General features: G+C 48.3%; 1 protein-coding gene across 5 annotated transcripts in view; it reads left to right on the plus strand.

Moving 5' to 3' along the window:
* Positions 1-27,839, plus strand: part of EXOC6B (exocyst complex component 6B) — a 272,044-nt gene that overhangs the window by 240,191 nt on the left and 4,014 nt on the right. For all 5 annotated transcript variants that reach the window (XM_054172451.1, XM_054172452.1, XM_054172453.1 and 2 more), the window contains one exon: positions 26,231-26,343. In XM_054172451.1, the coding sequence (XP_054028426.1) occupies positions 26,231-26,343 (113 nt within the window). The remainder of the gene's footprint in view (positions 1-26,230; positions 26,344-27,839) is intronic.

Genomic DNA, 27,839 nt, shown 5'->3' on the forward strand with positions numbered 1-27,839 from the left:
TGGAAACCGCCTGCCTGCTTCATAATTAATGCTGCTATTGTTCTCCTCTTTTTGTATATTTAGATGGCCTTTTTGTTTAAAGTTGATTACTTGCTGCTCCTTTGAGTATCTCTCAGGGGAGGGAAATGGATGATATTTCAACAGTGGATCAGCCACAATATGTACTAAATAAACAGACTTGCTAAAGAAAAACCCACCATAAAGGCCTCTTTGTCCTGGTGGATGGCTAAAGGGGAACAAAAGAAAAAAAAAAAGAAAGAAAGAAAAAACTGTCCCAGAAGGGTGCTGGTGAGTGGAACTTATCTATGAGATCTCCTATTGCTATGATTGCGCCGGAAAGTGTCCTAAATTAAACACTTCCACCCTTCACCGGTCACCTAAAATGTCACCCTGGCTTTAAGGGCTTAGCAGATGGTATCATCTTAAATATTCCCAGTAGCAGCCAAGGCTGTGCTGGGCAAGGTCCCTGTGTTGGGCTGTGTTAAGGCACCGTGTGAGAGCTTCTGTCAAGTGTCAGGGTAATGGCTTGCACATGGCCATCGATTCGGTGACGGTTTTCCCTCCTGCCCAAATTGATCTTGGCTTTGGATTTAGCTGAGCCCCGGCCCCGGCTGCGAGTTTGTTCAGTTATCTAATTTTAATGATCAAGTTTCCATTTCTTCTGCTAAAGTAATTTATATTTCAGAGGCTTTGGAGGGGAGGGAGAGGGAAGGGGGGAATATGTCAGCACCCGGCGATGCAGGGGGAAGGCTGAGCAAGTTTCAGTCCCTGATAGAAGGTGGCTAGAAGATTAGTTTGGATCCTGATTATTTGGGTGGTCAAGGGGATCACCAGTGTTAAAACCCCAGGAGATGTGGACTGCAGAGAGTGCATCCAATATGAACTTGAGTCTTGAGACTGGCTTGCGGCATAGTTGCCCTGAAAGCTTCCCAGCGTGGAGGAGAAGCTCCACCAGGATAGGGCTGGTTGTACTTGAATTTCTTGTTGGCCTCCCTCTCTGAGTGGTAAAGGTGTTGTGGAGTTCTGTGTCCAGTTCTGAGCTTCTCAGTTCAGGAGACAAACAGGGTTCTACTGGAGAGAGTCCAGTGAGGGCTACAAAGATGATAAAAGGACTGGAACATCTCTGTGAGCAGGACAGGCTGAGAGCCCTGGGGCTGTTGAACTTGGAGAGGAGCAGCCTGAGAGGGCAGGGGGAAGTGGATGGGGCCAGACTCTTTTCAGTGGTGCCCAGTGACAGGACACTGGGCAATAGGCACAAAATGGAGCCCAGAAGGTTCTGCCTGAGCATGAGGAAAACTTCTTTCCTATGAGTGTGCTGGAGGCCTGCAGCAGGCTGCCCAGAGAGGTTGTCTCCTTCCCTGGAGACCTTCAAAACCTGCCTGGACATTGTGATCCTGGGCAACCTGCTGTGGGTGACCCTGCTGTAGCTGAGGGGCTGACTTAGATGATCCCCAGGGGTTCCTTCTAACCTCCACCTTGTGTGATTCTGTGATACTACATGGGGGTAGTACCTGGGTTCAGCCCTGTCGTTGGGTCCCATCACAAGTGTTGTGCTCAGATAGATGTGATGGTGTCAGATGGTGGCACTTCCACTGGGAGGCTCTTCAAAGCTTCTCAGCCTGTTGAGGAGCTCTCTTGATTTATTATTAATGACCAGGTAAAATGATACCATGAATGACTGCAAAACTCTTGCAGCCACTCAGGCAAACAGTTCTGTGCTGCTGCTTTTCAGAGCTCAAGTTCAATGCTGGGTTAATTGCCTTTGGTTCATAGTTATCTCTGGAACATCCTATCAATGTTACCTGATAAACCTGCAGGAAAACTTAAGACATCCGTATGGACAAAAATATTGGGTATGAAATCACAGTGAAAATCTGCTTGGAAAAGAGATTGTTGGAGCATGATTAGTTCTTACAAACTGGTTTGAAATGCACAGGAGGAAGGTGACTGAGGGAGCTGAGATGAGGAGGGGACCACTGAATAAAGCCATATGTGCTGGATTGACCCTAGGTGGATTGCTCACCAAAGATGCTCCATCACAGGCAAAGCAGACCTGGCTTGGGGAAGGTTAATTTATTGCCAGTCAGATCAGAGTTGTATACTGAGGAACAAAAATTTCTTCCCCAAAAGGGTTGTCAAACCCCCTGGAGCAGGCTGCCCAGGGCCATAGTGGAGTCCCCATCCCTGAAAGGATTTAAAAGACTTGTGGATGTGATGCTGAGGGACATGGTTTAGTGGTGGACTTGGCAGTGCTGGGTTAATTGTTGGACTTGATGATCTTAAAAGTCCCTTCCAACCAAAATGATTCAATGATTCTAACAAGCCATGGATTGAAGGCAGGATTTATGTCCTGGAGCGTCACAAAAAACGTCATAAGCAAAGTGGAGCAGAGGACAACTGCTCTTGTTTTACACTTTGTGTTTCCTGCCAGGCTCCTTGGACTTGAAGGGTGTTTCTTTGAGAGCAAAAGCTTTGTCTGAGCCTCCTGTGTAAGCGAGTTATCAGCTCCCTTTGCTTAATGGCATGTGGAATGGCCACAAATAAGCTGTCGATGCAGAGAGCGAGCTTTGAGCTGTAATACAGAACAGAAGGGAAAGCGGTGTAGGCAGAGATGAGGAGCTGAGCTCAGCCCTGCAAAACCAGATAGGATCATGGTGCTTCCCTTGGTGGTGAGAGGATGAACAAGCTGAAAACCAGCAGAAACAAAAGCTTAGGCGAGGAAAAATGCATTTGGTCCTGCTTTTTATTTTGTGCCATTAAGTGAGAGCAAGGTAATGAAGCTGCAGGCTCTTAATCTGAGAGGGATGGGAGTCTGGATCCTGACAAAGTTCCCTTTTTAATAAATAGCAATTCACTGCCACAGTAAATCACAGCTGATGTGGCTGAATTTAAACCACAGACTGCTGACCTCATCCAAAGGCAAGTTCAGAAAAGTGTGTACGAGGGAGAAGGAGCTTCAATAGCAGCACAGAATGTGCTTCCCTCCCTGCTCTGGTGGTGTTCTGTTTCTTTCTTCTTAAAGAATCCAGAGTTCACAGGATGGGCTCCTGAATCCAAGGAGGACACTGAGGTGCTGGAGTGTGTTCAAAGAAGAGCAGTGAAGCTGCTGAAGGGTCTAGAGGACAAATCTGGTGAGGATTGTGTGAAGGAATTGAGGTTGTTCAGGCTGGAAAAAGGAGGCTGAAAAGAGACCTCCTCATCCTCTACAACTCCCCGAAAGGAGGCTGGAGCCAAGGGGGTGGTTGTTCTCTTCTCCCATATAACACGGTAAGACAAGAAATGGGCTCAGATTGTGGCAGGAGAGGTTTAGGTTGGGTATGAGGAGCAATTTTTTTCCCTGAAAGGCTTGTAAAGGCCTGGCTGACTGCCCAAGGCAGTGGTACAGCCCCATTCCTGGAGGAGTTTCAAAGCTGTGTAGATGTGGTGCTGAGGGACATAGAATCATAGAATGGTTGGGGTTGGAAGGCACCTCAAGGATCATCTAATTCCAAACCCCTGCCATGGGCAGGGACACCTCACACTAGGTCAGAGCCACATCCAGCCTGGCCTTAAAAACCTCTAGAGAAGAGGCTTCTACCACCTCTCTGGGCAACCTGTTCCAGTCTCTCAACACCCTCACAGTGAAGAACTTCTTCCTGACATCCAATCTGAGTCTACCCACTTCTAGTTTTTTTCCATTCCTCCTAGTCCTATCACTACCTGACACCCTAAAAAGTCCCTCACCAGCTTTCTTGTGGGCCCTCTTAAGATACTGGAATGCCACAATAAGGTCTCCTGAGAGCCTTCTCTTCTCCAGCCTGAACAACCCCAACTCTCTCAGCCCGTCTTTGTAGGAGAGGTGCTGGTTTAGTGGTGACCTGGCAGTGCTGGGTTAGACTTGATGATCTTAAAGATCAATTCCAACCAATCTGAATCTAGGATTCAGGTCAGAGCTTTGCAAATCATAACTGTCTCAGCCTTAGGTGTCTGCTTTATGCTGGGTGAAAAGGTCTTTTAATTTTCCAGTGTCTCTATGTGGGTGACAGCAGCACTGCAAGTATGAGGTTTCTTCCCTGTCAGGATGCTGTCCCCTGTGCCCTCCCTGTCACTCCTGTCGCAAGTGATACACAAGATTTCTGAGATGCTGGAAGGACAATTAATAAATTGCATTGAATAGAATTACATGAGCCTTGCAAGAGAAAAATGGATTATTTACGGCCCTGCCAGCTCCCCTCCCCAGGCCCTCTCCTGGCCGTAACCTTGGAGGAACACTCACTTTACAGTTCACGCCACGACCGGGTCAGATCCAGTGTTGAAATAGGATTAAGTACCAAAAGCAATCTCAAAATACTCTTAGTCTGAGGGAACCCTGATAAAAATCAAGGAAGCTCAGAGCTCTCCCAGTCTGAAACTGTAGAACCATAGAATCGTTTTGGTTGGAAGAGACCTCTAAGATCATCATGTCCGACCATTAACCTGGCACTGCCGGGTCACCACTAAAGCATGGCCCTCAGCACCACATCTACATGGCTGTGGAAACCCCTCCAGGGATAGTGACTCCTTCCTGTTCCGGGACTTGACAACCCTTTTATGGCAAAATTGTTCCTCGTGTCCAACCTAAACCTCCCCTGCTGCAACGTGAGGCCACTTCCTGCTTTCCTGTCTCTTGCTCCTTGGGAGAATTGACAGAGCCTCACCTTGCTACTGCATCAGCATCTGCCAAAGAACCATGTCTTCTAAGGTGTTCCCCTTGAGAATAAGAAGGTTAAATTGCCTTAAAACTTACTATTTCAGGAAAAATAAGGGTGGATTCTGCCCTTACACCTTGGGAAATGTGTTGAATTTTTAGCTATGTGCCCCAGTTGTCCATCTTCATGTGGATGCTGATTTTTTTAGTCTTTCTACTTTTATTAAGCTCCTGAGGGGGCTGAGGTTGTTCACCATCTAGAGGAGAAGGCTCCAGGGAGACCTTAGTGTGGCCTTTCACTGCTTAAAGGGGCCCGTGAGAAAGATAGTATCTACTGAAAACACATCCACTTGTCTCGGATGTTCCTGCCATGTCTGCGAATGTAGGGAAGGATTTCTGGAGGCCAAGTCAAAAGCTTGGAAGGTATTTCCACAGAAAATTGCAAAACTAAATCAACTCTGCATGCTGGTAGCTCTATTATGATGAAACGCATTGAACCAAAAAGTTCAGCGTTCTTGGAGGCTTTTCTTGTGGTCACTGCCAGAGATTTCTGATTAATAAGGAAAACAGGGCAGCTTCCTCCCTCTGAGGTGCTGGGATTAAAAATATTAAGCAATAGGGATGAGGAAAAGCCTGGAGCCAGAGGATTTAGTGGTAGCAAAAGAAGGGAGAATAAGAATTAAAAGTGTGTAGCCCCCCAAAATGGTAGAGAGGGAAGCGGTTTCAAAAAGGCAGGGGGAGCCTTCTCAGAGATGGAAAAAGCACAACTGCTTTGCCAAGTGTCTTTTCCAACCCTAACAGATGTCTGAAAGAGGGGAAACACCACTTAGGAAGCCTGGTTTTGTCAGCTCACCCTTGTTTGGATTCTCTACTAATAGCTTTTTTCTCTTCTATGATCTGGTCATCTTTGAGTAAACAAGGGGAAGCTCGCTGCCTCAAGGAGCTGTGGAGTCTCTGTCTCTGGAGCCTTTGAAAACCTATCTGATGATGCCCAAAGCCACCTGCTCCAGCACCCTTGAGCAGGGACTAAGTGACCTCAGTGATCTCTTGAGCCTCAGATGCTCTGGTTCTGCCCTGCACAGGGAAAGGTCTGGGCTTGCTTAGCCTGGAGAAAAGGAGGTTGAACCTTCTCACTCTCTACAACTCTCTGAAAGGAGGTTGTATTAAGGTGGGAGTCGCTCTCTTCTCTCCAGCAGCAAGCAATAGAGGAAGAGGAAACAGCCTAGTTGTACTAGGGAAGGTTTAGGTTAGACATGAGTAACAATTTCTTCCCTGAAAGGATTGTCAAGCCCTGGAATAGGCTGTGCAGGACAGTGGTGGAGGCCCCAACCCTTCAGGGAACAAAATGCTCTGTAGATGTGGTGCTGAGGGCCATGGTTTAGTGGTGACCTGGCAGCGCTGGCTTAAAGGCTGGACTCGACGATCCTAAAGTTGTCTTCCACCTACAAGGATTTTGCAATGCAATGATGAGGGGAAGAGGCTGAGAAGAGCCTGGTGGCTGCACAAAGCCCTGAATCAGGGAGGAGTTTTATTAACTTGAGCAGGGGGAAAGTCGTACCCGAAGGCAGTTTGACGTTGTGCAGACGTTTACGTAAGGGTATCTCTGTTTTCCGACTGTCCTGTGTCCCTGCCAGCTAAATCCGATCACCCTCCACTCGAGTCTTTTTTTTTTCCTGTCTGAATGTATTTCAGTAATGAAACAGAAACACATGGGTTTGTTGGTTGTTGGGGTTTTGTTGGTTGTTTTTTTTGTTTAATTCAAATACCAGGTTAATTTGAAAAAGGTCTCTTTCATTAGACGTTCTATACACAAGGGCTGCAGATTACAAACGCAGAAAATTAAATTGTAAACCTTACAGCGAGGCCTTAGGGGCTGGGTAACGAGAGCTGTGAGCCCTCCTCCTTCCCAGTCTCCATGAAGGCACGTGCATGGAAGCAGGATGGAGAAGACCACCTCCCTCCATCCTCCCCAGCCCACAAAGGATGGGTCAGATCTCTATCGGCTTTAAGTGAGTCTCCTAACTCCGAGCTTGCTCCCTTTCCCAGAGTTAAGTGATCTCTTCGCATGGATTTGAAGTGAATTGGGGGTTTAGCTTGTTATTTGCTACCTTTTCCAAGTAAGTTATTACTGAAAAAACAAACCAGATTGATCTGGTTTCTGATACCAGATCTTAATTAATATTAATTACAGGAGTCAGTCTTGTCTCCCTTGAATCCCTTCACTGGCCCAAGTCCACGACTGTGGCTGTGGCAACAGGTCCAGGTCCAGAAGCATCCTACTTGGTTCTCTTAATAAACTCTTTACTGCTTCCTTAAGCCCTCAGGGAGCTGCTTGTGGTTCCTCTCCCATTACATGTGGTGTGCACCCAAAATCATAACCTGAAAACACTGTGTGCACTTCCCTACTTGGTTTCTCCTTACAGCTGCAGCTTCTTACACTGTCTCTCCATTCTGAACCTTTTATTTTCCTTTTTTTATGATGCCCCTTGGCAAGAAGGATACTAAATTACCCAGAATTACCTGTTGGAGCAGATCCAGAGGAGGCCACAAAAATGATCGGGGGGCTTGAAGCTCTCTGCTGTGAGGCCAGGCTGAGAGAGTTGGAGTTGTTCAGCCTGGAGAAGAGAAGGCTCCAGGGAGACCTTCTGGTGGCTTTTTGATACTTAAAGGGGCTGAGAAGAAAGCTGGGGGCAGACTTTCAGCAGGGCCTGTTGTGACAGGACAAGAAGAGATGGTTTGAAACTGAAAGAGGGACATCTAGACTGAAGAGATGGAGGAAGTTCCTTACTATGAGAGTGGTGAGACACTGGCACAGGCTGCTGAGAGAAGTGACAGATGCCCCATCCCCAGAACCAATCCAGGTCAGTTTGAATGGGACTCTGAACAATCTGATGTAGTTGGAGACATCCCTGCTGTCTGCAGGGGCTGTGGACTAGACGACTTTTAAAGGTCCTTTCCAACCTAATTCAAACTACTTCATGATTCTGTGATTCTATATAGTTTGCTTGGCATACCTAGAATATTCAGTATAGAATAATGGTAGAATGATCTGGGTTGGAAGGCACCTTTAGAGGTCTATATATTGCAGTCTTGCATGTACAGTGATGATTAATTAATTATAATAATATATAGTATAGAATCATAGAATCATTTAGGTTGGAAGAGATTTTTAAGATGACAAAGCTCAACCATTAACCCAGTAGAATCATAGAATCAATAAGGTTGGAAAAGACCTCAGAGATCATCAAGTCCAACCTGTCACCTAACACCTCCTGACAACTAAACCATGGCTCCAAGTGCCACATCCAAGCCTTTTCTGAACACCTCCAGGGATGGTGACTCCACCACCTTCCTGGGCAGCACATTCCAATGGCCAATTACTCTTTCTGGGAAGAACTTTCTCCTCACCTTGAACCTAAACTTCCCCTGGTGCATCTTGAGACTGTGTTCTCTTGTTCTGGTGCTGGTTGCCTGGGAGAAGAGACCAACCCCCACCTGGCTACAACCTCCCTTCAGGTAGTTGTAGACAGCAATAAGGTCTCCCCTGATCCTCCTCTTCTCCAGGTTAAACAACCCCAGCTCCCTCAGCAGTTCCAGGTCACCACTAAACACAATCTTCTCTCTGGACTTTCCAAAGGAAAGCATGACCCAGGCAAGCACGTTGCCTTCAAGGTCTGCACACGCGTTTCCCCCTCTGCTCCTCCCAACCCTTTCTGACCCCGTGGCAGGAGTTTGATGAAATTTCACACGGGGCAGGGGGTTATTAAATTACTGCAAGCTTCGTGGAAATAGGAGCAGCAGGGAAGTCCAGCGAGCGCCGTCCCGAGCGAGGGGCTGTGCCGAGCTCTCATGCTTCATTACACCTGGAGAATCCGGGGAAAGGGCTTTTATCGATGGGATAAGGTTCAAGCAGGGTTGGCCCACCCTGGTATCAAAGTCAATCAGTCACAAGACAAGTTTTTGTTTGATTTGGTGCTCGCTGAAACCCTTGTTTAGGGCTTAGGACATGGTTGTTTTGCTGAGCCCCTGGCTGACCCTGTAGATGATTTGATCCTGAAGTCCCACGTGGTCTAATTAATTTATTTCTTTTAAGGCGTTGCTGATTTTCAGTATTTCTGAAACCGTTTCTGGGCTTGAGTTGATCAGCTTTATTTCTTGGAGCAGTTTAGGGCTTAGCTCACCCATAGTAACACCAACCTTCTGTATGATGTTGCAGTATTCCCCACAGATTCTTTGTAGAACCATAGAATCGCATACTACTCTGCCTTGGAAGGGTCCTTCAAAGGCCGTCTGGTTCAGCCTCACATGGAATGTTTCCAGGGATGTGGCTTCTACCACCTCGCTGGCAGCCTGGGCCAGGGTCTCACCACCCTCACTGTAAAACATTTCTTCCTTCTCTTTAGTCTGAATTTCCCTCTTTTAGTTTTGGACTTCTATTTGGAGTGTGCTGCCTGGGGAGGTGGTGGAGTCACCATCCCTGGAGGTGTTCAAAAAGGGATTGGACATGGCATTTGAAGCCATGGTTTAGTTAGTCATGAGGTGTTGGATGATAGGTTGGACTTGATCTCTGAGGTCTTTTCCAACCTGGTTGATTCTATGATTCTATGATTTGAACCATCACCCCTTGTCCTGTCACAGCAGGTCCTGATAAAAAGTCTGTCCTCATTTTTTTTATAGCCCCCTTTAAGTACCAAAAGGCCTCTCTGGCCCTGCTTTATCAGGGGGAGCTGAACTAAATGATCCCCAGAGGTCCCTTCCAATACCTGCCATCACACTGGGATTCTGCTGAAGTTGTTCTGGTGGCTCCCTACCAGTGGCAGGTTGGACCCACATCATGATATTTATCATTGCACACATCCACGGTGCCTGAGGAGGAGACTATCCAAAGCCTGAGGTTCTCTGGGCTGCTAAAAGCAATGCTGTTTCCCTCTTGCCCATCACACTGTCTGTTCACTTCTGCTTTAGGCATTAGATCAACCCCTTGAGCAGGCAGATGATTAATAACCCATATGATTCCCATCTCCGCTGGCATTTCTGTCTAAACCTTCTCATCTACAAGGATTTTATTATGATTCTTTTTGGCTTTTTTTCCTTTTCATTTTCACTCAGCTCAAAGTCCTGGAGATCAGTTGTACAATCAGCTCTTTAAATGTGCTTCATTTGAAGTGGAGCTGGGGTTTTGTTGTGTCTTCTGGGGCTGGGTGGTGAGGGCTGCAGGGTGGGCAGGGAGGTGTTGCTCGCCTGTCGGTGGAGTGCAGCAATCCGCAGGAGGTCATGGACCCAGAGACTAAATAAGTGATGAGATGTCATGAAAAATTTGTATTTGAGCACGAGGGAAGTTCAGCAAAGGCCATCAGCTTGCTTGGCTTTTATTTATTTTTAATTTTTTTTTCCCTTTTTTTTTTTGTGGATTCAGGCTCTAATTTATTCATGCTGCTGTCTCGGGAGGCTGGGGGTTTTCGGGGCTGCTCAGCAAACAAGCCCTTGCTAAAGAGAAAAGACACAGCTGGTGGGGCAGAGAGGAAAACCTCAGAGCAGGAGGAAGAAATGTGGGAGAAAGCATTAAGGCAGGAATGACAAATGAGGCTCAGAGGGAGGCTTGTTAGCAGTGAGGAGGGATGAGCAAGCAGCCGAGAAACAGGGATTCCTTGGCGGAGTTTCGATGTTGGGTGAAGGTTTCAGGGGTGTGGTTGTGTACCCACAACCTTCTCCTGGCCCTGTAGCTCTAGGTTGTCTCTGCTGGAGCTGCTTGGGTGAGGGTGAACTGTGTTGGAGATGGATCCTGCTCCTCGTGTATGATTTACAGCAAAGCTCTGGAGAGGCTTCAGCTGCAGACAAGGGGCTGGTTCTCCAAAACTCCGAAGTTCACCAAAGGGTGAGAGCAATCCTGCTGAGTGGAAACTGTAGCATCGCCGGCGCTTGGAAATGAAACCCTGCGCACGCCTGCCTCTGGGGATGGACAAGTAACTCTATCCCAGATGGATCAAGAGATGGGAAGAGCTTGGGTGTAGAGGCAGCCAGGCAGACTCTTCTTTCTGACTGTAAATTTTCAGGTTAAGAGGCCTCTCTGGCTGCTCTGGTGCAACATGCTTCTATCCCATTCTTTTGGCTAAATTTATTGATCTTCAAGTACTGCCTTTGATAGGGGCACTCAGGCTTCTCCTGGCTTTGATGAACATCCCCTGACTGATTTATTTCCTTCCCATAATAACTCTGTCAGCATTTCTTCCCTTTCTTTCCCCAAACCCCTTTTCTTAGTATCACTAAGTGCTTCAACTGCACTGTGCCTTCTACAGTGGCTGGAAGTTTTCTGGCTGGAAATAACCATCTCCTGAAGGAGCTGGGTGGAAGATGGCTGAGGATATCAGCTTCATCTGTTGGGAACAGCACACAAACACAGTTAAATTATTTTCATATCATAGAATCCTAGAATCATGGAATGGTTTGGGTTGGAAGGGACCTTAAAAGGTCATCTAGCCCAGCCCCCTGCAGTGAACAGGGATGTCTCCAAGTACATCAGGTTGCTCAGAGCCCTGTCCAACCTGACCTGGAATGGTTCCAGCCATGGGGCATCTACCAGCTCTCTGGGCAACCTGGGCCAGTGTCTCAGCACTCTTGAAGTAGAGAATTTCCTCCTATCTAGTCTAAATCTTCCTTCTTTTAGCTTAAAACAATCACTTTCTGTCCTGTCACAACAGAGCCTGATAAAAAGTTTGTCCCCATTTTTCTTACCAGTCCCTTTAAGCATTGAAAGGCTACAAGACAGCTTCCCCTAGCATCTTCTCTTCTCCAGGCTCAACAACCCCAAATCTGCTCTCTATAAGGATATGGTAGGGCTGTAAAGGGAGGGTTTGATGTGGGAGGGGTTCCTAATGGCTGAGATGGGACCCCAGATGGTGCTGTCCTATTTAAAGACCAGTTGCAGAGAGTGCTGCCCAAACCTGAGGCTTCCCCGGTTCCAATGATCTCAAATGCTTCTTTTCAAAGCTTTGGGGAATTTTAAATGTGCCAGGAGAAAACAGCTCTGGTGAGTTTGAAGTAGATATGCAGGAAAAGAAAAGAGAAATAATGAAAGGAAGAGAAAGATCACAAAATTTCATGTAGAACTCATTTCATAGGAGGGGTTTTTTTTGCCAGAGCTGATAAATGCTCATAACTGGAACTCACATCTGCTCAGGGAGCTGCCATGCAGATTTTGGTGTTTGGTTCCAGGGCTGACAGAATCACCAGCTCCCAATTATTGAAGGGTGACCACAAGTGGTCAAAACTCTCCAAAACCAACAGGACCCTCAAGCATTTGGCTTGCTCTGATGATGTTGGTACACTCAAGCCTAAACTAAACACAGCTTTAAGCCCAGCCTTAGCGGTTTCACTTTGAAGCCAGGCATCCTTTTTTCTGGCCAGTTTCAGCCCCAACCAAGGGCACTGGCACTGTACAATGCCATGCTGTGTGGTTTCCTCCTATTGAAAGGATTCCTTTTCTTCAGGGTTGCTCAGGCTTCAGGGCTCACCCCTAGCTACGATTGTTTCCTCCACCACTTTTCTGCCTCATTCCCTTCTTTCTGCCTTGTGATCCTGCTGCCTGGCCCTTCCTTTCAGAAAGGATAAACCACCAAGGATTTGTCTTTATTTACACAAAGTGTTTACCTTTTATTTTTTTTATGTTTAATTTTATTGTTATTTGATAGGAACATAAAGCAGAAGCCCAGCAGATCAATGCCAGAGGCTCCCCAATGAAAGGGCTTCTCTCACAAACTTCCTTTTGGTGGCAGGAACGTTTTTTGCAGGGTTATGAACTCCTTAAACAAACAGCTGAGGTCATTGCTAGCTAGCAAAAAAAAAAGAGGAAAGAAATTATTTAAAGAAATGAAAAAGCAAGAGTAATGTAATAACTAGGGTGGAAGCTGCTCTGTAGAATAGGGAGATCAGAGAACTGGAGCACCTTGAGTGAAGAAAGGCTGTTGGAGTTGAAGGAGAAAGTTGGGATAGTTCAGCCTGGAGAAAAGAAGGCTTCAGGGACACCTTATTGCAGCCTTCCAGTAATCAAATTAGGCCTATAAGGAAGATGGGGTCAGACTGTTTTAGCAAGGTCTGTTGTGACAGGACAAGGGGTGATGGGTTGAAACTAAGGGAGAAGGAAGACATTTTCTTACACTGAGGTTGGTGAGACACTGGCCCAGGCTGCCCAGAGAGATAGTACATGTCCTGTCCCTGGAGACATTCCAGGGCAGGTTGTCTGGGGCTCTGAGCAAGCTGCTCTAGTTGCAGATGTCCCTGCTGACTGCAGGGGGGTTGGTCTGGATGAGCTTTAAAGGTCCCTTCCAATCAAACCATTCTATGATTCTGTGGTTTGGTAACAGTCTGTGCAACTTGCCTTTAAACAGGACAGCGCCTTCTGGGCTCCGTCTCAGCCATCAGGAACCACTGTCACCCCAAAGCCTCCCTTTGCAGCCCTACCAGTATCCTTAAATGGCATATTTAACCCCCAAAGGGATGGTAAGCTATTTCCACCAGCGTTTTGCCACCTCCCATTGCAGTCCCATCTGCAGGTGTCAAATTCCCCACTCCCCAGGACCTTGCTCTCCTCCTCTACCACCTTTTTTCCCCACAAATTGCTTTATCAAAGTGCAGCAGCTCTGGGTACACATCATAAAACATCTCTTCCCAGGATTTTTCTCTCCTCCATGTCACTGCTAAGGGAACTTTGCAGTGGTGGTGCTGCTCCTTCCTCTCCTAAGCCAGCTCCTGGCATCCAAAATCCGCCTTTGTTTATACCTTTTCAAGGCTGTCACAATGAGTGTGAGGCCATCCAGAGGTTAGTGTGACACCACGTAAGGAAAAGCCTTTGCTTTTGTTTTCAGATTCCTCCAAAGGTCGAGGGTTTGGTTGTTTTTATTATTTATTTTTATCTACAGCAAATAGCCATAAATCCTGATGGCTCTCCCCGTGCCCAGCTCTGCCCGGCTGTGGCATGAGCCCAGCAGAAGCGATAGCAGGATGAAATGCTGTGTCAGCTGGGAACCCTCCCGGTGCTCAGCCTTCATCACATCATATTTAATTACAGGAGATTGTCCACTGCAGTTTGTTTGGGGTTGAATTGATTGGAAGCTGGGCTTTGGTCAGGCTGGGCATTTGCAGGGGGTTTCTCAGGATGTCCAAGGCAAGCGTTGTCTGCTTGCCACGCAAGAATGCTGCTTTTTTTCCCCCCTTCTGCATGTTACAAATTCCAAGTTCTCCAAATGGTTTGCATCCAGAAAAAATAGAACAGGTTAAAAAAGCAGCCCAGAAGTCAACCATGTCCTGGGCTGCATCCAAAGCAGTGTGGGCAGCAGGTGGAGGGAAGGGATTCTGCCCTTCTATTCCTCTCTGCTGAGCGCCTGCAGTGCTGGGGCCAGCTCTGGAGTGCTTGGCACAGAAGAGACATGGACCTGTTGGAGCAGGGTCAAATGAGGGATGCAGCAATGCTGGGAGGGCTGGAAGCCCACTGCTGTGAGGCCAGGCTGAGAGAGTTGGTATTGTTCAGCCTGGAGAAGAGAAGGCTCCAAGGAGACCTTCTGGTAGCCTTTCAATACTTAAAGGGGATGATCAGAAAGCTGAGGACAGACTTTTTAGGAGCACCTGTTATGACAAGGGGTGATGGATTTAACATAAAAGAGGGAGATTTAGAGTAGAGAGAAGGAAGAAATGTTTATTTTTATGCTGAGGTTGGTCAGACAGTGACCCATGTTGCCCAGAGAGGTGGTAGATGCCCCATCCCTGGAAACATTCCAGGTCAGTTTGAACACTACTCTGAGCAGCCTGCTCTAGGTACAGATGTCCTTGCTGACTGCAGGGTGGTTGGACTTGACCTTTAGAGTTCCCTTCCAACACAAACCAGTCTGTGATGATTGATTCTGGGAATCTTTTCTCAAGGAATTTTCTCTAGGGTGACAGGTGACTGGTCAGACTCCCAAGCAAACCTGAAATGAGTTTGGATTTCAGACTCTCCTGTTTAAACCCTTCATACAAGCAATTCTGGAGTGGGGTCTACCCTGAAAGTCTGGGGTCTAGAACATGCAACTCCCCAGAAACCATCAGCTCACCCATTTCTGGAAGCTGGATGCCAGTGATTCTGTGTCCATGGTGTGTGAAATCTACTTCATCCCTCAGATCCTTTTCGGTCGAGTCCCTCAGCGGACATTTGGTGATGTCCTCTCAACCAAAAAAGATACTTTCTATTTTTTTTCAAGTATGGATGGAAAACATAAGCTGAAAGAGTGGACTTTAATCTTTCCACTTTCCATGGTAATTTATTATTCTCTAGAAGAGAAATGCATTTTTTTTTTCCCTCCCAAAGTCGGGCGTTACCAAATTCGCTGATTTCTAACCTTCTGCAAAGTGATTTTGTTCCAAATGTTTCCTACCAGTCTTCTCCTCACAGCTGGTTTAAACATCCATCTGTCTGCTGCCTCTGCCTCTCTATAGAATAAGCTGCATGGCTCTAAATGGCTCTCCCTGTTTTCCAAACACTCCTTCAGACGCTGGAAATATCTATCCCGTGGCCGTATAAAAATAGTTCTAATCAGCCACCCAAATTGCTGGGTGATTTCACAGCCCAAATGAGTTTTGCAGGTGATGCCACTGCATAGAGGCAGTGACAGTTACTTTGAGGGGGATGTTTCTACATGTTGGTGTGTTTGCAAAGGCAAGGAAGCCTTCTCAGTGGCAGCATTGGAGGCCACTTTCTCTGGCCCCTCATCACTGCCATTTACATCTTCTGTCTTGGGAAGAGAGCTCGTTGTCACTCTTTTCTTCTACACTGATGCTGAATCCATCTTTTTGTGAGCTGTGCTGCAGTAAGTATTCTCCACACCTCAAATTCTGAGTTCAGTTTTAGGCTGCTCACTCCAAGGACATTGAGGTGCTGGAGTGTGTCCAGAGAAGAGCAAGGAAGCTGGGGAAGGGTCTAGAGCACAGATCTTGTGAGGAGCAGCTGAGGGAGCTAGAGAAAAACAGGCTCTGGGGAGACCTTATTGTGTCACTTCGGTTCTTATTGGGACTGATGAGAAAGATGGGGAGAGGCTTTTTAGCAGGGCCTGTTGTGACAGGACAAAGGGTGATAGTTTGAAACTGAAAGAGGGATTCAGACTAGAGAGAAGAAATGTTTTATACTGAGAATGGTGAGACACTGGCCCAGGTTGTCCAGAGAGGACATTCCAGGTCAGGTTGCACAAGGCTTTGAGGATCCTGATCTAGCTGGTGTCCCTTCTTAGTGAAGGGGTCTTGGCCCAGATGACCTTTAAATGTCTCTTCCAACCCAGTCCATTCTGTGGTTCTGTTTCCAGCCTTGCAAGCAGTGGAAGGCCCAGCAAAGCAGCCTGGGCCCAGCACTGCAGCCGCATGGTGCCTGCTCCAAGCTCAGACCACCCGTGGGTACCGCAGCCTGCATCCTGCAGGTGTTTGAATCCTTCAAGCTTTTTGTTTCCTACATAAAGAAAAGAGAGGGAAAAAAAGGCAAAACAAAACCAACCAAAAAAACCCCCAAACAAACCCAAACCAAAAAAACCCAAACAAAAACCACCAACCCACAACCCAACAAAAAGGAGCAGTTCCAGGTCTGAGCCTGCCTCCTGCAAAGCCAGGCCAGGGCACTGCAGTGTGTTTTGTGTTTACAGTAGAGCTTAAAGAAATAAGCATCAGTTACATAGGGGGAAAAATGAGAACATGCTCAAATTGGACCCCAGGGCAAGGCTCAGTGAGAACAATAGATCTGCTAAACAAAGCTGCCGAGGATAAGGAGGAAGTTATCATGAAAAGAAGGGGATATATTAGTTTAGTTTTGAGTATTTTAAGAAAGAAAGAAAGGGGGGGGGGGGAAGGAAGAAAAAAAAAGAAGGAAGGTATTTGAAGCACTTGAACTTGAGTGTATCTATTTCACCGCCCAGACGTTCTCCTCTCCACCAGCCAAGTGACCTCTGCGGCAGGAATCGCTGCCGCCAGCGCGGATGCTGAGCTCTCCCTTTCCCTACGTGTCAGCTGGGAGACGGAGAGGTGGCTGCCTCTGCCTCCCCTCACTGCCTGCTCCTTGGAAATAGATGTGGGGACAGCCACAGGCTGCAGCACTTGGAGTGCAGAGGGCAGCCAGAGTTTAGGAGGCTGTGGCCTGGGAAAGGTTTCCTGCTGAGTGCAGGGACCGATGGGCCTGTGAGCAGTGCTTGTTGGAATTGCAGAATCACTTAGCTTGCAAGAGACCTTGAAGATCATCAAGTCCAACCATTAACCTGGTAATACCAGGTCACCACTAAACCATGGCTCTCAGCACCACAGCTTCATGGCTTTTTAATCCCTCCAAGGATGGGGATCCTACCCCTGCACTGGGCTGCCTGATTCGGGGCTCAACAACCTTTTCAATGAAGAAACTTTTCCTAATGTCCAACCTAAACCTGCCCTACCACAGCCTGAGGCTGTTCCCTCTTGTCCTACAGCTTGGTTTTTGGGAGGAAAGACTGCTCCCCACCTTGAGCCACCAGTGTGCACTTGCAGCCCAGAAAGCCAACCAGAGCCTGGGCTGCATCAAGAGAAGCATAGCCAGCAGGTCGAGGGAGATGATTCTTCACCTTTACTCCGCTCTGGTGAGACCCCACCTGGAGTACTGCCTCCAGTTCTGGAGCCCCTATTACAGGAAGGCTCTGGAGGTGCTGGAAGGTGTCCAGAGAAGGGCCAAGAAGATGAGCAGAGGGCTGGAGCTGCTCTGCTATGAGGACAGACTTGAGGGAGTTGGGGTTGTTCAGTCTGGAGGAAAGAAGGCTCTGAGGAGACCTAATTGTGGCCTTCCAGGGTCTGAAGGGGGCTACAAGAAAGCTGGGGAGGGACTTTTGAGGGTGTCAGGGAGTGATAGGACTGGGGGGGAATGGAACAAAATAGAAATGGGTAGATTCAGATTGGACGTTAGGAGGGAAGGGGTGGTGGGGTGGTGAGACACGAATAGGTTGCCCAAGGAGGTGGTGGAAGCCTCATGGCTGGAGGTGGCTGTGAGCAACCTGCTGTAGTGTGAGGTGTCCCTGCCCATGGCAGCGGGGTTGGAAGTGGATGAGCCTTGAGGTCCCCTCCCAACCCTGACAGTTCCATGATTCTATTCCCTCACATAGCTGCTTCTCCACATCCTGCCCGCGCTGGTGAGCCCCAGGCTGGTTGGCAGCGGCTGGCTGGCAGCGTTTGCGGCGCCGGCCCTGCCCGCGGAGGCCGGGAGGAAGCTCTTGGATTTATAGCGGCGCGGTGCTGTGATGTTTAATCAAGGGTACGTGACTGCGCTGCCGCGCGGGGGACAAGTTCAATGCAAGGTGAATCTTGTCTGAGATAATCTGAAAGTTCACTGGGAGGTGAAGGCAGCAGCAGCTTCTCATAGCCTGCCTGGGGTTAGCAGGAGGTCACTGCCTTTTTTTTTATTTCCTTCCCCCCCTTTTTTTTATTTTTAAATTCCCTCCTCCCCTTTCTTCTTTTTGATGTGTACACAAAAGAAAAATGCAACTTTGCAGAAGCCTTGGCATCAGCTGAGCAACGGAGAAAACAGTCGTGGTCTGTTGGCCCCAGGGTGAGGTTCGGTACCTGGTGAGAGTGGGGCTGCGGGGCTCGAGGTGGTGCTGGCACCTGTAGTGACATCAGGGGTGGTTTCATTCACATATGGTGGATTTCTTGTGGACACAGGCTGCTGGCCTCAGAAAGGTTTTGCTGGCTTCTCTGTCCCTGCACCCACCCCCAGTGGGACCCACTGTCCTAGCTGTGGGCATCACGTCCTGGCTGCCAGGGGCAGCAAGTGGGACTACATTAGTTTGAGAACATGGTTTGGTTGTCTTCTCCTCCTGCCCCTGATCGCTCTGTAGGTACCTGAATTGCCTTCTGAACTGTCAGGGTGTGTGGCACACAAATCCCTCTCAACCTAGAAGCCTTCTGGCTTCAAATACCTGCTGTTGATAATTTGGAACATTTTCCCATAGAAAGGTGGCATTTAAAGTGATTCCTGGGGATCACTTTAATTGATTAATGTTTAATCACTTTAAGTGATTACTGATAATTACTGGCTCCTCTGGTACTGTAGGGTTGATAATGGAGGTGGTTTGTCTATAGGCTTACCTGGAGGACAGCCTAGTTTCCTGTATTTAAGGGCTTTTATCCTTCTTTTGTGCTCTTATTAACTCTTCTCATCCTGACCTGAACTATTGGGATTTTCCATCTTATTTCTTAATGTTTTCTCTGGAGATGCTGATTTTTGAGGTGTGGGTCAGGCAGGATGTGAGGCAGATAAATGCAGGAGAGTGGATGCACATGGGCTAAAGCAGCAGAGAAGGTATTCCTATATACAAGGGATACCTGAATGCAGAGTGCCATCATCTCCCAACCTCTCCTCCCCATAATACCTTCAAAAATGTTCCTAAGAAGATTTATCTACAAGCTGAGCTCTTTTCATGCACTTCATGCCAAATTCAGTCCCTATAACCTTGTATGGTGACTCCAAGAATTTAGCCAGGTTCCATTCTTGCTGGGCAGAGTGATGAGTGTACCTCTCAGGTGTACCTGCTAAAGATCTGAGCCAGAGATGCTACCAGGGGGATGCTTCTACAGGAGACATTACTTTGCTTAGGTAATGAATCCACCTTTGTGATGGTTACACGGGAAGGCAAAGTGTTATTCAATAGTGGTCCCTGGAGAACAGTCTCCCAAGGCTCTTTGATTTCTTTTGGCTGCTGCCCAGTATTGTCTCTTTGTCTTAAGCAGATTGTAGGGTGTGGAAGGTAGAAATGCTGTCGTCTTCTCTAGGTGGAAAGCACCATGCAATCTGGCAAACCTGCCTGGAGAATTTAATGAGTCTAAATAATTGGTTTTATGAGTGCAAATTCGCCACTAGACCCAGCAAGGCAGAGCTGCCTTTTCTTCTTCTGGCTGTTCATAAAATGCTCCAGCTGGGTGATTATCACACTATCAGAGGATGGTGGGGGTTGGAAGGGACCTCTGGAGACCATCTAGTCCAATGCCACTGCTAAAGCAGGGTCAGCCACAGCAGGCTGCCCAAGACCACAATGTGCAGGTGGGTTTGGAATCTCTGCACAGAAGGAGACTCCACAACCTTTCTTGGCAGTCTGCTTCAAGTGTGGAACCTCACAGCAAAGAATTTTTTCCTCATGTTCAGATGGAACCTCCTGGGTTCTAAGTTTGTGCCCACTGCCCCTCATCTTATCCCTGGTCACCACTGAAAATATTCTGGCCCCATCCTTTTGCCCCCTGCCCTTTAGCTGTTGATCAGCATTGATCAGATCCCTTCTGGGGCTGCTCTTCTCCAGGATCAACAGCCCCAGGGCTCTCAGCCTTTCCTTCTCACAGTGGTGCTCCAAGCCTCGAGCATCTTTGTAGCCTCTGTTTCTCTCTCTCCAGCAGTTTCTTGTCTCTTGAACTGGGGAGCCCAGAACTCCAGGTGTGGCTTGAATAGGACAGAGTAGAGGAGGACAACCTCTCTTGACCTGCAGGTCACACTCTTCTTAATGCACCCTGGAATGGCCACAGAAGTACATTGTTGGTTCACAGTGAACTTCTTGTCCACCAGCACTCCCAGGCCCCTCTCTGCAGAGGTGCTTTCCAGTAGGTCACCTGCTAACCTGTACTGGTGCAGGGGTTGTTCCTCCCCAGGTGCAGGACCCTGAACTTGCCTTTATTGACCTTCCTGAGGTTCCTTTCACTCAGTTCTCCAGCCAGCCCAGGTCTCACTGAATGTGAGCACAGCCTGAGGGTGAGGGATGTCAGCCACTCAAGGGACTGATTTTGTGCTGAGACATTGAAATCCCAGTGGGTTTATAACAAATAATGTTCATGCCTTGTTTTTCCAGCAGCATTCCACGATGTGATGGTCAGAGAAACTTGGGATTTCCCTAAAATTCAGTTTAGCCTGCCCTGTGGGCAAGCCTCCAGTGAATGACTAAAGCCACCATGCTGCACCATCAAAGCCAGCAGAAGCGTGACCGAAGCTGCTAGGGACTTTCCGAGCTTGTCTTTAAGGCTGTCACTGTAGCACAGCATCCTAAACCTCCACGTCCCCACCCTGCTGCTTTGCATCGCTTCTCTTGAAGCCTGACAGCCTTCTGTGGCTCCTTCCTGTGGTTTTGTGTCGCAGGCTGAGAGGAGAAGGTGAATTCCTCAAAGCCATATTTAACCCCAAAGGGAGTTGTTTTTTGCTCTGAGTGCAGAAGTGAGCTACAAGCGCAACCACAGCAGTTTTGGGGTGAAACTCTGTTTGTTCAGGTTTCCATGGGACCTTTGTGAGAAATATCTTGTAGAGGAGAAGAAAAATCAACCTGTGTGTTTATAGCATTGCTTGGAAGCAGGTGGATAGCCAGAGGTTTCCCTACATAAAGGATGAGTATTTGCAGGTGGCCAACCAGAAGAACTTTCTGGGCACACAGTGCAGGCAGCAAACCTCTTCGAGACCTTCTTCTGATGCAAGAAATATCAGAATCTGTAAACAGGCATTAATGCAAATCTAAAAATAATCCAGTCTGGACAGAATAGGGCTTTGAAGGTCTCAAACTTCCCTTTGTTACATACTGTCCCATCAGCTGTAAATCTTTCCAGAGCCGCCTTCTGCTTTTTCCAAGAAGTGTTTAACTTTTGCAGATTTAAGTAAATAGAAAAATAAAAAGGAAGGATAAAATTGCTGCCTTAACTTGGAAAATCAGTCCAGTTAAAATGGGAGATGAGGAACTTGGAAGGGGTTCTCCTTCCTCCAGCATGAGCATTCAGAAAGGACAGCTCTGGGTGGGACCTCTGCCCAGGAGACCTGGAGGAATTCCTCGAGCATAAAGATATTGTGTCTTACAGAGATGTCCAAGCAAGCACAGGCACTCAAAGGAGAGTCTTCTCCCCCTCTACTCTGTCCTTCTGAGGCCACTGGATCTGGAGTACTGGGTCCAGTTTGGGGGTCCCCATCTGGAGAGAGACCAGCGGAGGCTACAAAGTAGCTGAGGGGCCTGGAGCGTCTCTGTGAGGAGCAAAGGCTGAGAACTCTGGGGCTGTTAAGCCTGGAGAAGAGCAACCTGAGAGGAGATCTGAGCAATGCTGGTCAGTAGCTAAAGGGCAGGGAACAAGGGGATGGTGCCTTACTCTTTTCAGTGGTGCCCAATGACAGAACAAGGGACAATGGGCACAAACTGGAACCTAGGAGGTTCCATCTGAACAGCAGGGAAAACTTGTTTGGTGTGAGGGTGCTGGAGTCCTGGAGCAGGCTGCCCAGAGAGGTTGCAGAGTCTCCTCTGGAGATTTTCTAAACCCACCTGGGCATGATCCTGGGCAGCCTGATGTGGGTGACCCTGCTTTAGCAGGAGGATTGGATTAGATGATCCCCAGTGGTCCCTTCCAACTGCCACTGTTCCGTGACTCAGTAACTCCTGGAAGGCTCTCTCTCTCTCACAGGGAGGTCTGGTAAGCACCTAAGATAAGATTCACCTTCCTTGTGCTCCATGTGTGGCTTGTGCCACATCAGGATGCTGCAGGTGCTCTTGTGCAAAATGCACTCAATGCAGTGACAAAATTGTAGCTTGCAGTGAAATGGGTGACAAATCTGTTCCTGCTTTCACTTAAGCCACAATTTTACCCTCCATGTCTTTCAGAAGTAAACGAACCAACATCATGTTCCAATTCTTGGTGCCTTTTCTTCTGAGCAAAGCTATTGTCCAAACCCACGTCTTCCCATGGGTTGGAGTATTTCTTTCTCTTTCAGTATTGCTTTCCCACGAGGCATAATTGAAACCTCACCAAAATAAATTATTTTGAATGTACTTGTCTGTGGCTGCTGATGCTGGAAACTCTTTGGGCCTTTGTGCTCCATAACAGTTCCCTGCTGGCCTGTGTTAGGGGCTGCTCAACCCATGGTGGGGATGGGTTGTGGGCAAGCTTAGGCATGGACAAGCTGGGAGTTGGCACTGGTTTGAATTCAGCTTTTATGGAGGTGCCCGGCAGGATCAGGTCTTGCCTGGCTGTTTGCTGGTCCCTCTGTAAATGTCTTGCCTCTTTGTACAGGTGGATTTAGTTGAGATAATGGTAGGACTTAGGTGCTGCCTTCCTCTGAGCCTCTTATTGTAATCTTTATCAAAGGAGCTGTGGTGTTAAATGGGTGAAATGAGCTTTTCAAGGGAAAGATCTCAGTAGGTTATGAGGCACAGGTATCACCTCTTGCAAACTGAGCCAGCATTTGAGTAAGAGCTCACAGATATGTCTTTCACAACACTTCTCATGACTTTCTTCTGGAGGCACGCTCAAACCATTCTCCATCTCTTCATTGTTAGCAACGCCTCTATGAACCTTTCCCAGCTCTTACACCAAGAATTCTCCTGCAAGTAAGAGCTGGGAGTTCCTTACTCATGTAGATTCCTAGGGCTGAAGCTGCAGGTCCACAGCCCTGCTCTGCACAAGCAGTGCGTCTGCAGCCTTCTGAGCTTATTCCACTTTCACATCACCATCGTAAAAGCTTCTCTGGTTTTTTTTTTTCCCCTTCTTCTTCCCTCCTCTTCTTTTCCTTTCCCCCCTAGTGTATGTCCTGTCGAGTTTGATTTATAGCCTTGAAAAGGAGACTCCAGTTAGAGGAATTAATGGTATTTGCATATTTTATTTGGAATCTCCCCTGGCAGCCCCACCACAGCCCAGCGCCATGGTGCAGCCTTTTCCCCCCCTTCCCCCCCCCCCCCCTTTTTCATCGTTCAGATTTAGCAGCAGAGGTGAAAAGTTTAAACAGTAAAACCAATAAAACCACATTTATGTGACAGATAAATCGTTTGGAGACAGCTTGCCCTGAGCCATCAGGCTTCCTCCTGCAAGACCTCTCTCCTACGGAGCCCTGCGAGCGCCGGCGATGCCAAAGGTGCTGGCCCCAGCTATCCGCGGCCCTGCCTGGCCAGCAAGATGGATGTGGGCAAACAGCTGTAAAATACACAGGCCATCTGTCACTGTCCCCAGCCTGCCTGGGGGACTCTGCAGCTCCCAGCGCTCGGGGAAGGCCCAGCCCAGGGTGGGAGTGCATTAGGATGAGGCTCAGTTAGAGTCATTGAATCAGTTAGGTTGGAAAAGACCCTTAAGATCATCAGTTCCAACCAGTGACTGAGTACTGCAAGGTCCACCACTAAACCACGTTCACGAGTGCCACATCTGCACGTCTTTTACATGCTTCCAGAGCTTCTCTGGGCAACTCTTTTAAGCACTTCCAGGGATCCCCATCCTTCCAGGGATCCCCTACATCTTCTCTGGGCAACCTGTGCCAGTGTCTCACCACCTTCAGAGCAAAACATTTCTTCCTTATGTCTGATCTGAGTAAACCTGGTTTCAGTTTAAAACTATTGCCTCTTGTCCTGTCACTGCAGGACAAATAGAATGTCTCTCTCCATCTTTCTCATTAGCTGCTTTTCTATGTTGAAAGGCCATCAGAAAGTGTTCCTAGAGCCTTCTCTTCTCCAGGCTGAATAACCTCAACTCTCTCAGCCTGCCCTCACAGCAGAGGGCTTCCAGCCCTCACATCACTGCTGTGGGCTCCACTGGACCCACTCTAACAAGTCCATGTTAAAACGGATCCATAAAATAACTTGCCCCAACCATCCCTTCCAGCAAAGTGTGGTGGTGCATCTTCAACACCAGCAGAGCCTGACAGCCTCGTGCTTCAACCCAGCTGAGCTGCACTGAGTTGGAGCAGGGCCGAAGCAAAGCTGTGGGATGGGCTGCTGCCTATGTGCCATCCCAGCCTCTTGTCACTAGTGGGGATGGCAAGCATTGGCTTCTTCTCCTGAAGCTGTAGAGCAAGGGTTGAGCTGCCCTGGGTGGTTGTTCGCCTGACTTTTGCTTAAAAATCTTCCCATCTGCTCTTTCAGATGTGGGATGTTTCTCTAAGTCCTTTCCTTACCCAGTCTCTGAGCCTCTGCTCAGTTCCCCTGAGCCTTTGCTGTCCTCCCTCAGCCTCCTGTCTGTAACATCTCCTGATGCTACTGATTTCATCTTGTCCTAACCTGCTTTTAATCTCCATCTTTTTATTTGGGTTCATCTTCTGTTCCTCCCTCCTGGGGCTTTATTCCCACTCCCTGTGAGTGGCTACCTGGCCCCTCCACGGTCCGGCCGTGCACTTTCTTTGGCAACAACTCGTGCTGCTTTGTTTGTGGTTTGCCAGGGGCACGTTCATCCCCCCAGGGCCACCAGCGAGAGGCCTTGGGCGCGTTGAGGGGGATCCGATTTAGCCTGTACAAGCATGCAGCTCCCCCCAGCAGCCGGCACAGCCCATAGAAGGGTTTTGGCCCCGCTGAGCTGCGTGAAAAGGTCCTGTGAAATCATATTTAAGGTTGTCTCTTGAAGGTGCCCACTGGGGGAAAAAAACAAACCACCTCCTGCCAGCGATGTTCAACTCGGGTTTGTAGCCAGCACAATGGAGCCGGCGCACAAAGCGGCGCGGGACCGCGGGTTGGAAAAGCCCTCTTAGGTCCCGGCTAATCCGTCCCCCCCGCCAGCCCCGGGGATTGTTCCCCAGGCCTTGTTTTTCTTTGCCCTGACCTACATAATCAAAAAGAATCTTGTTGCACATTTTTGTTTTGAACCTTGAGGTCTCGGCGGAGCTAAATCCCCCTTCTTGGCGGGGCGGGATGTGTTGTTAAACAGTGCTGGAGCCTCCAGGAAAACCATGGAGACGTGGGGACAATGAGCCCTCTATGGTCCTGGCTTGGCCGCGGCGTGGTCCTCCTTCTCCAGGCTTCCCTGGTGGGCACCGGGACGCGCAGACGCGGGCGATGAAGACGTCTACGCGCTTGGCAGCCTGTCCTGCAATAGAGTGGTCACAGCAGCTCTCCAAGGCAGAAGGTTGGGAAGCAGGGCGGAGGGGGGGAAATGCAGAAGCTCTTAATTAACCTGTTTTAGATGATGGAAATGAAGGCTGCCTCTCGCCCATTCTCAGCTGTGCTCTGGTGGGTGGGTGGAGAGGCAAGTCCTCTTAGGGGAGAGGAGGTCCTCATGTGGGAAAGATGTGGGAGCTCCTGTTTGGGTTTTAAGGAAAGTAAGGATGTGAAATGCAGAGTGGTAAATGGCAATTCAGGAAGCCAGGGCTGTAGCTTGCTTGTCCCTCACCTGAATCAGCTGGGAGGGATGGGGCACTGAGGGAGTCCTTTACAGAGGTGAAGGGCTTGAGTTGTCAGTTTTGGGGGGTCTGGAGCAGGAATGGTCATAGGCAGCTGTATTAACGCTGGTTTTGCTTCCCTGCGGATGAGGGCTGGTGGTTTCTTTTGCGAACGTCTGGAAACCACCTGGGATTCCCAATCTCCCCTGGTAGCTGTGTTCACCCCCTGAGCTAAATTAATAGAGCTGTGCATCAATTAATATTAAGTCTTGACAAATCAATGATTAAATATGGCTAAGTTAATAATATTAACAGAATGATATTAAATAAATCAATAAAGACTCCAAACCTTTTTTTGTGGTTTGTGCACCTGCCCAGGACCTTTGTCAGCTTTCAGATGAACCTCTCCTTCTCTCAACAGCTTTCAAACTTATTTGTCTTTGTCTCTCCCATGGCTGCTGCAGCTCTTAGATCTCTTCATCCAGTGGGACTGGTCGACGTATTTGGCTGACTATGGGCAACCCACGTGCAAGTATCTCCGAGTGAACCCAACCACAGCCCTCATCCTGCTGGAAAAGTGAGTGTGGATGTGGATCACCCCCATCTTGCTTTGGGAAAGCGTGTGTTTGAGCAGCTCATTCCATCATGTGTGGTGCTGGGACACAGCAGCCTAGGGAGCAGGAGGTACCTGGGGATCCAGGGAGTGAAGATTTCACCCTTGGGTGGATGGTGGGAGCTCAATCAGAACAATGCTATTTTTATCCCCCTAACCTGAATTCCAGGGGCTTGTATCAAAATGGGATCATTCATAGCACATTTGACTTGGCTGGATCTTGGCTTGGCTGAGGCTTGGCTTATCTTTTGGCTCAACTCTTAAGTAGTTTTCCTTTGTCTTGCAACAGAATTCTGCTATAATTGTGTACCTCAAGCCCCCCAGATCATAAACAGTTGTCTAGCCTGTAGGCATGTGTAGCTGCCCCAAGCCTGTCAGTGTTCAACTGGCATTTGGGCAGTACTCTTAATAACACACTTTAACTTTTGGTGAGCCCTGAAGTGTTCAGGCAGTTGGACCACATGAGCATGTCCAGCTGAAAATCTCTCTCCTTGGGGACTCCGCTGCTAAGTGTTGCATGAAGGAGTGGGCAGGATAAATGAGTTGCAGGTAGATTTGGTTAGGTTTGCCATGAAATCACACCCTGAGGAGGAGGAGCTTGAGCTGGTTTTTGGAGTCTCTTTCTTCATTGCTTTCAGAGGAGGAGATGACTAGTTTAGAGTTGGAGCTACACTTTCAGAAGACCACCTTTGGTGTGCTGCTGAGCTGTGGAGTTGCATCAATAGTATCTGTGGTCTGTGTAACTGCATGTCTTCCTCTCTCCCAGAGGAGAGCAGCTAATTTTAGAGCAACTCATGATAGCCAAATGTTGTCAATAGGGCACAGAGGGACTGAACCTGGGTAGCTGCTGTGAGTAAAGCACTTTCAGACATGACAGCATCATTTTTATACCCATTGTGTAATACATTGTGTTGTTTCCAGTGTATTCACAACCCAGCATCCATGATGGAGAACACTGAGGTGCATTTACAGCTGTCAATGAAATAGAAACATTAAGAGCTATCAAAAATCAGAGAGCTTGGATGTGCAGGTGGAGAGCTTGGACAGAGCAGCTGGAAGAGCCAGGGAATGGGGAGCAGGCAGTGAGCTGGGATCTGTAGATATTGTTGGAAGGTAGTGGGACAGCAGGAGGGCAGCTCCAGTACTGGAGTGTGCAACATCTGTGCCTGGTGGTGGTATTAAAACCCCCCAAAGCCCAGCTTGGCTCACAAGCCTTCTCCCCAAAAGGGAGCTTGCTTGAAGGGCAATCTTCAAATTCCAACTTGCTTCCCGGAGGTAGCCTCGGTGGAGTCACCGGGTTGGCACTTGCATCTCCTGCATCCTTGTGGTGTGGCATCACCAACATGGCATTGCCTTTATGGCATTGCCTGTGTGGTGTTGGTGACATGGCATTGCCAATATGGCATTGCCTTTATGGCAGTGGTGACATGGCATTGCCAGGATGGCATTGTCTGCATGTC

This window comes from Dryobates pubescens, chromosome 23, assembly GCF_014839835.1.
Source record: "Dryobates pubescens isolate bDryPub1 chromosome 23, bDryPub1.pri, whole genome shotgun sequence".
In the NCBI taxonomy this organism is placed as follows: Eukaryota; Metazoa; Chordata; class Aves; order Piciformes; family Picidae; genus Dryobates; species Dryobates pubescens.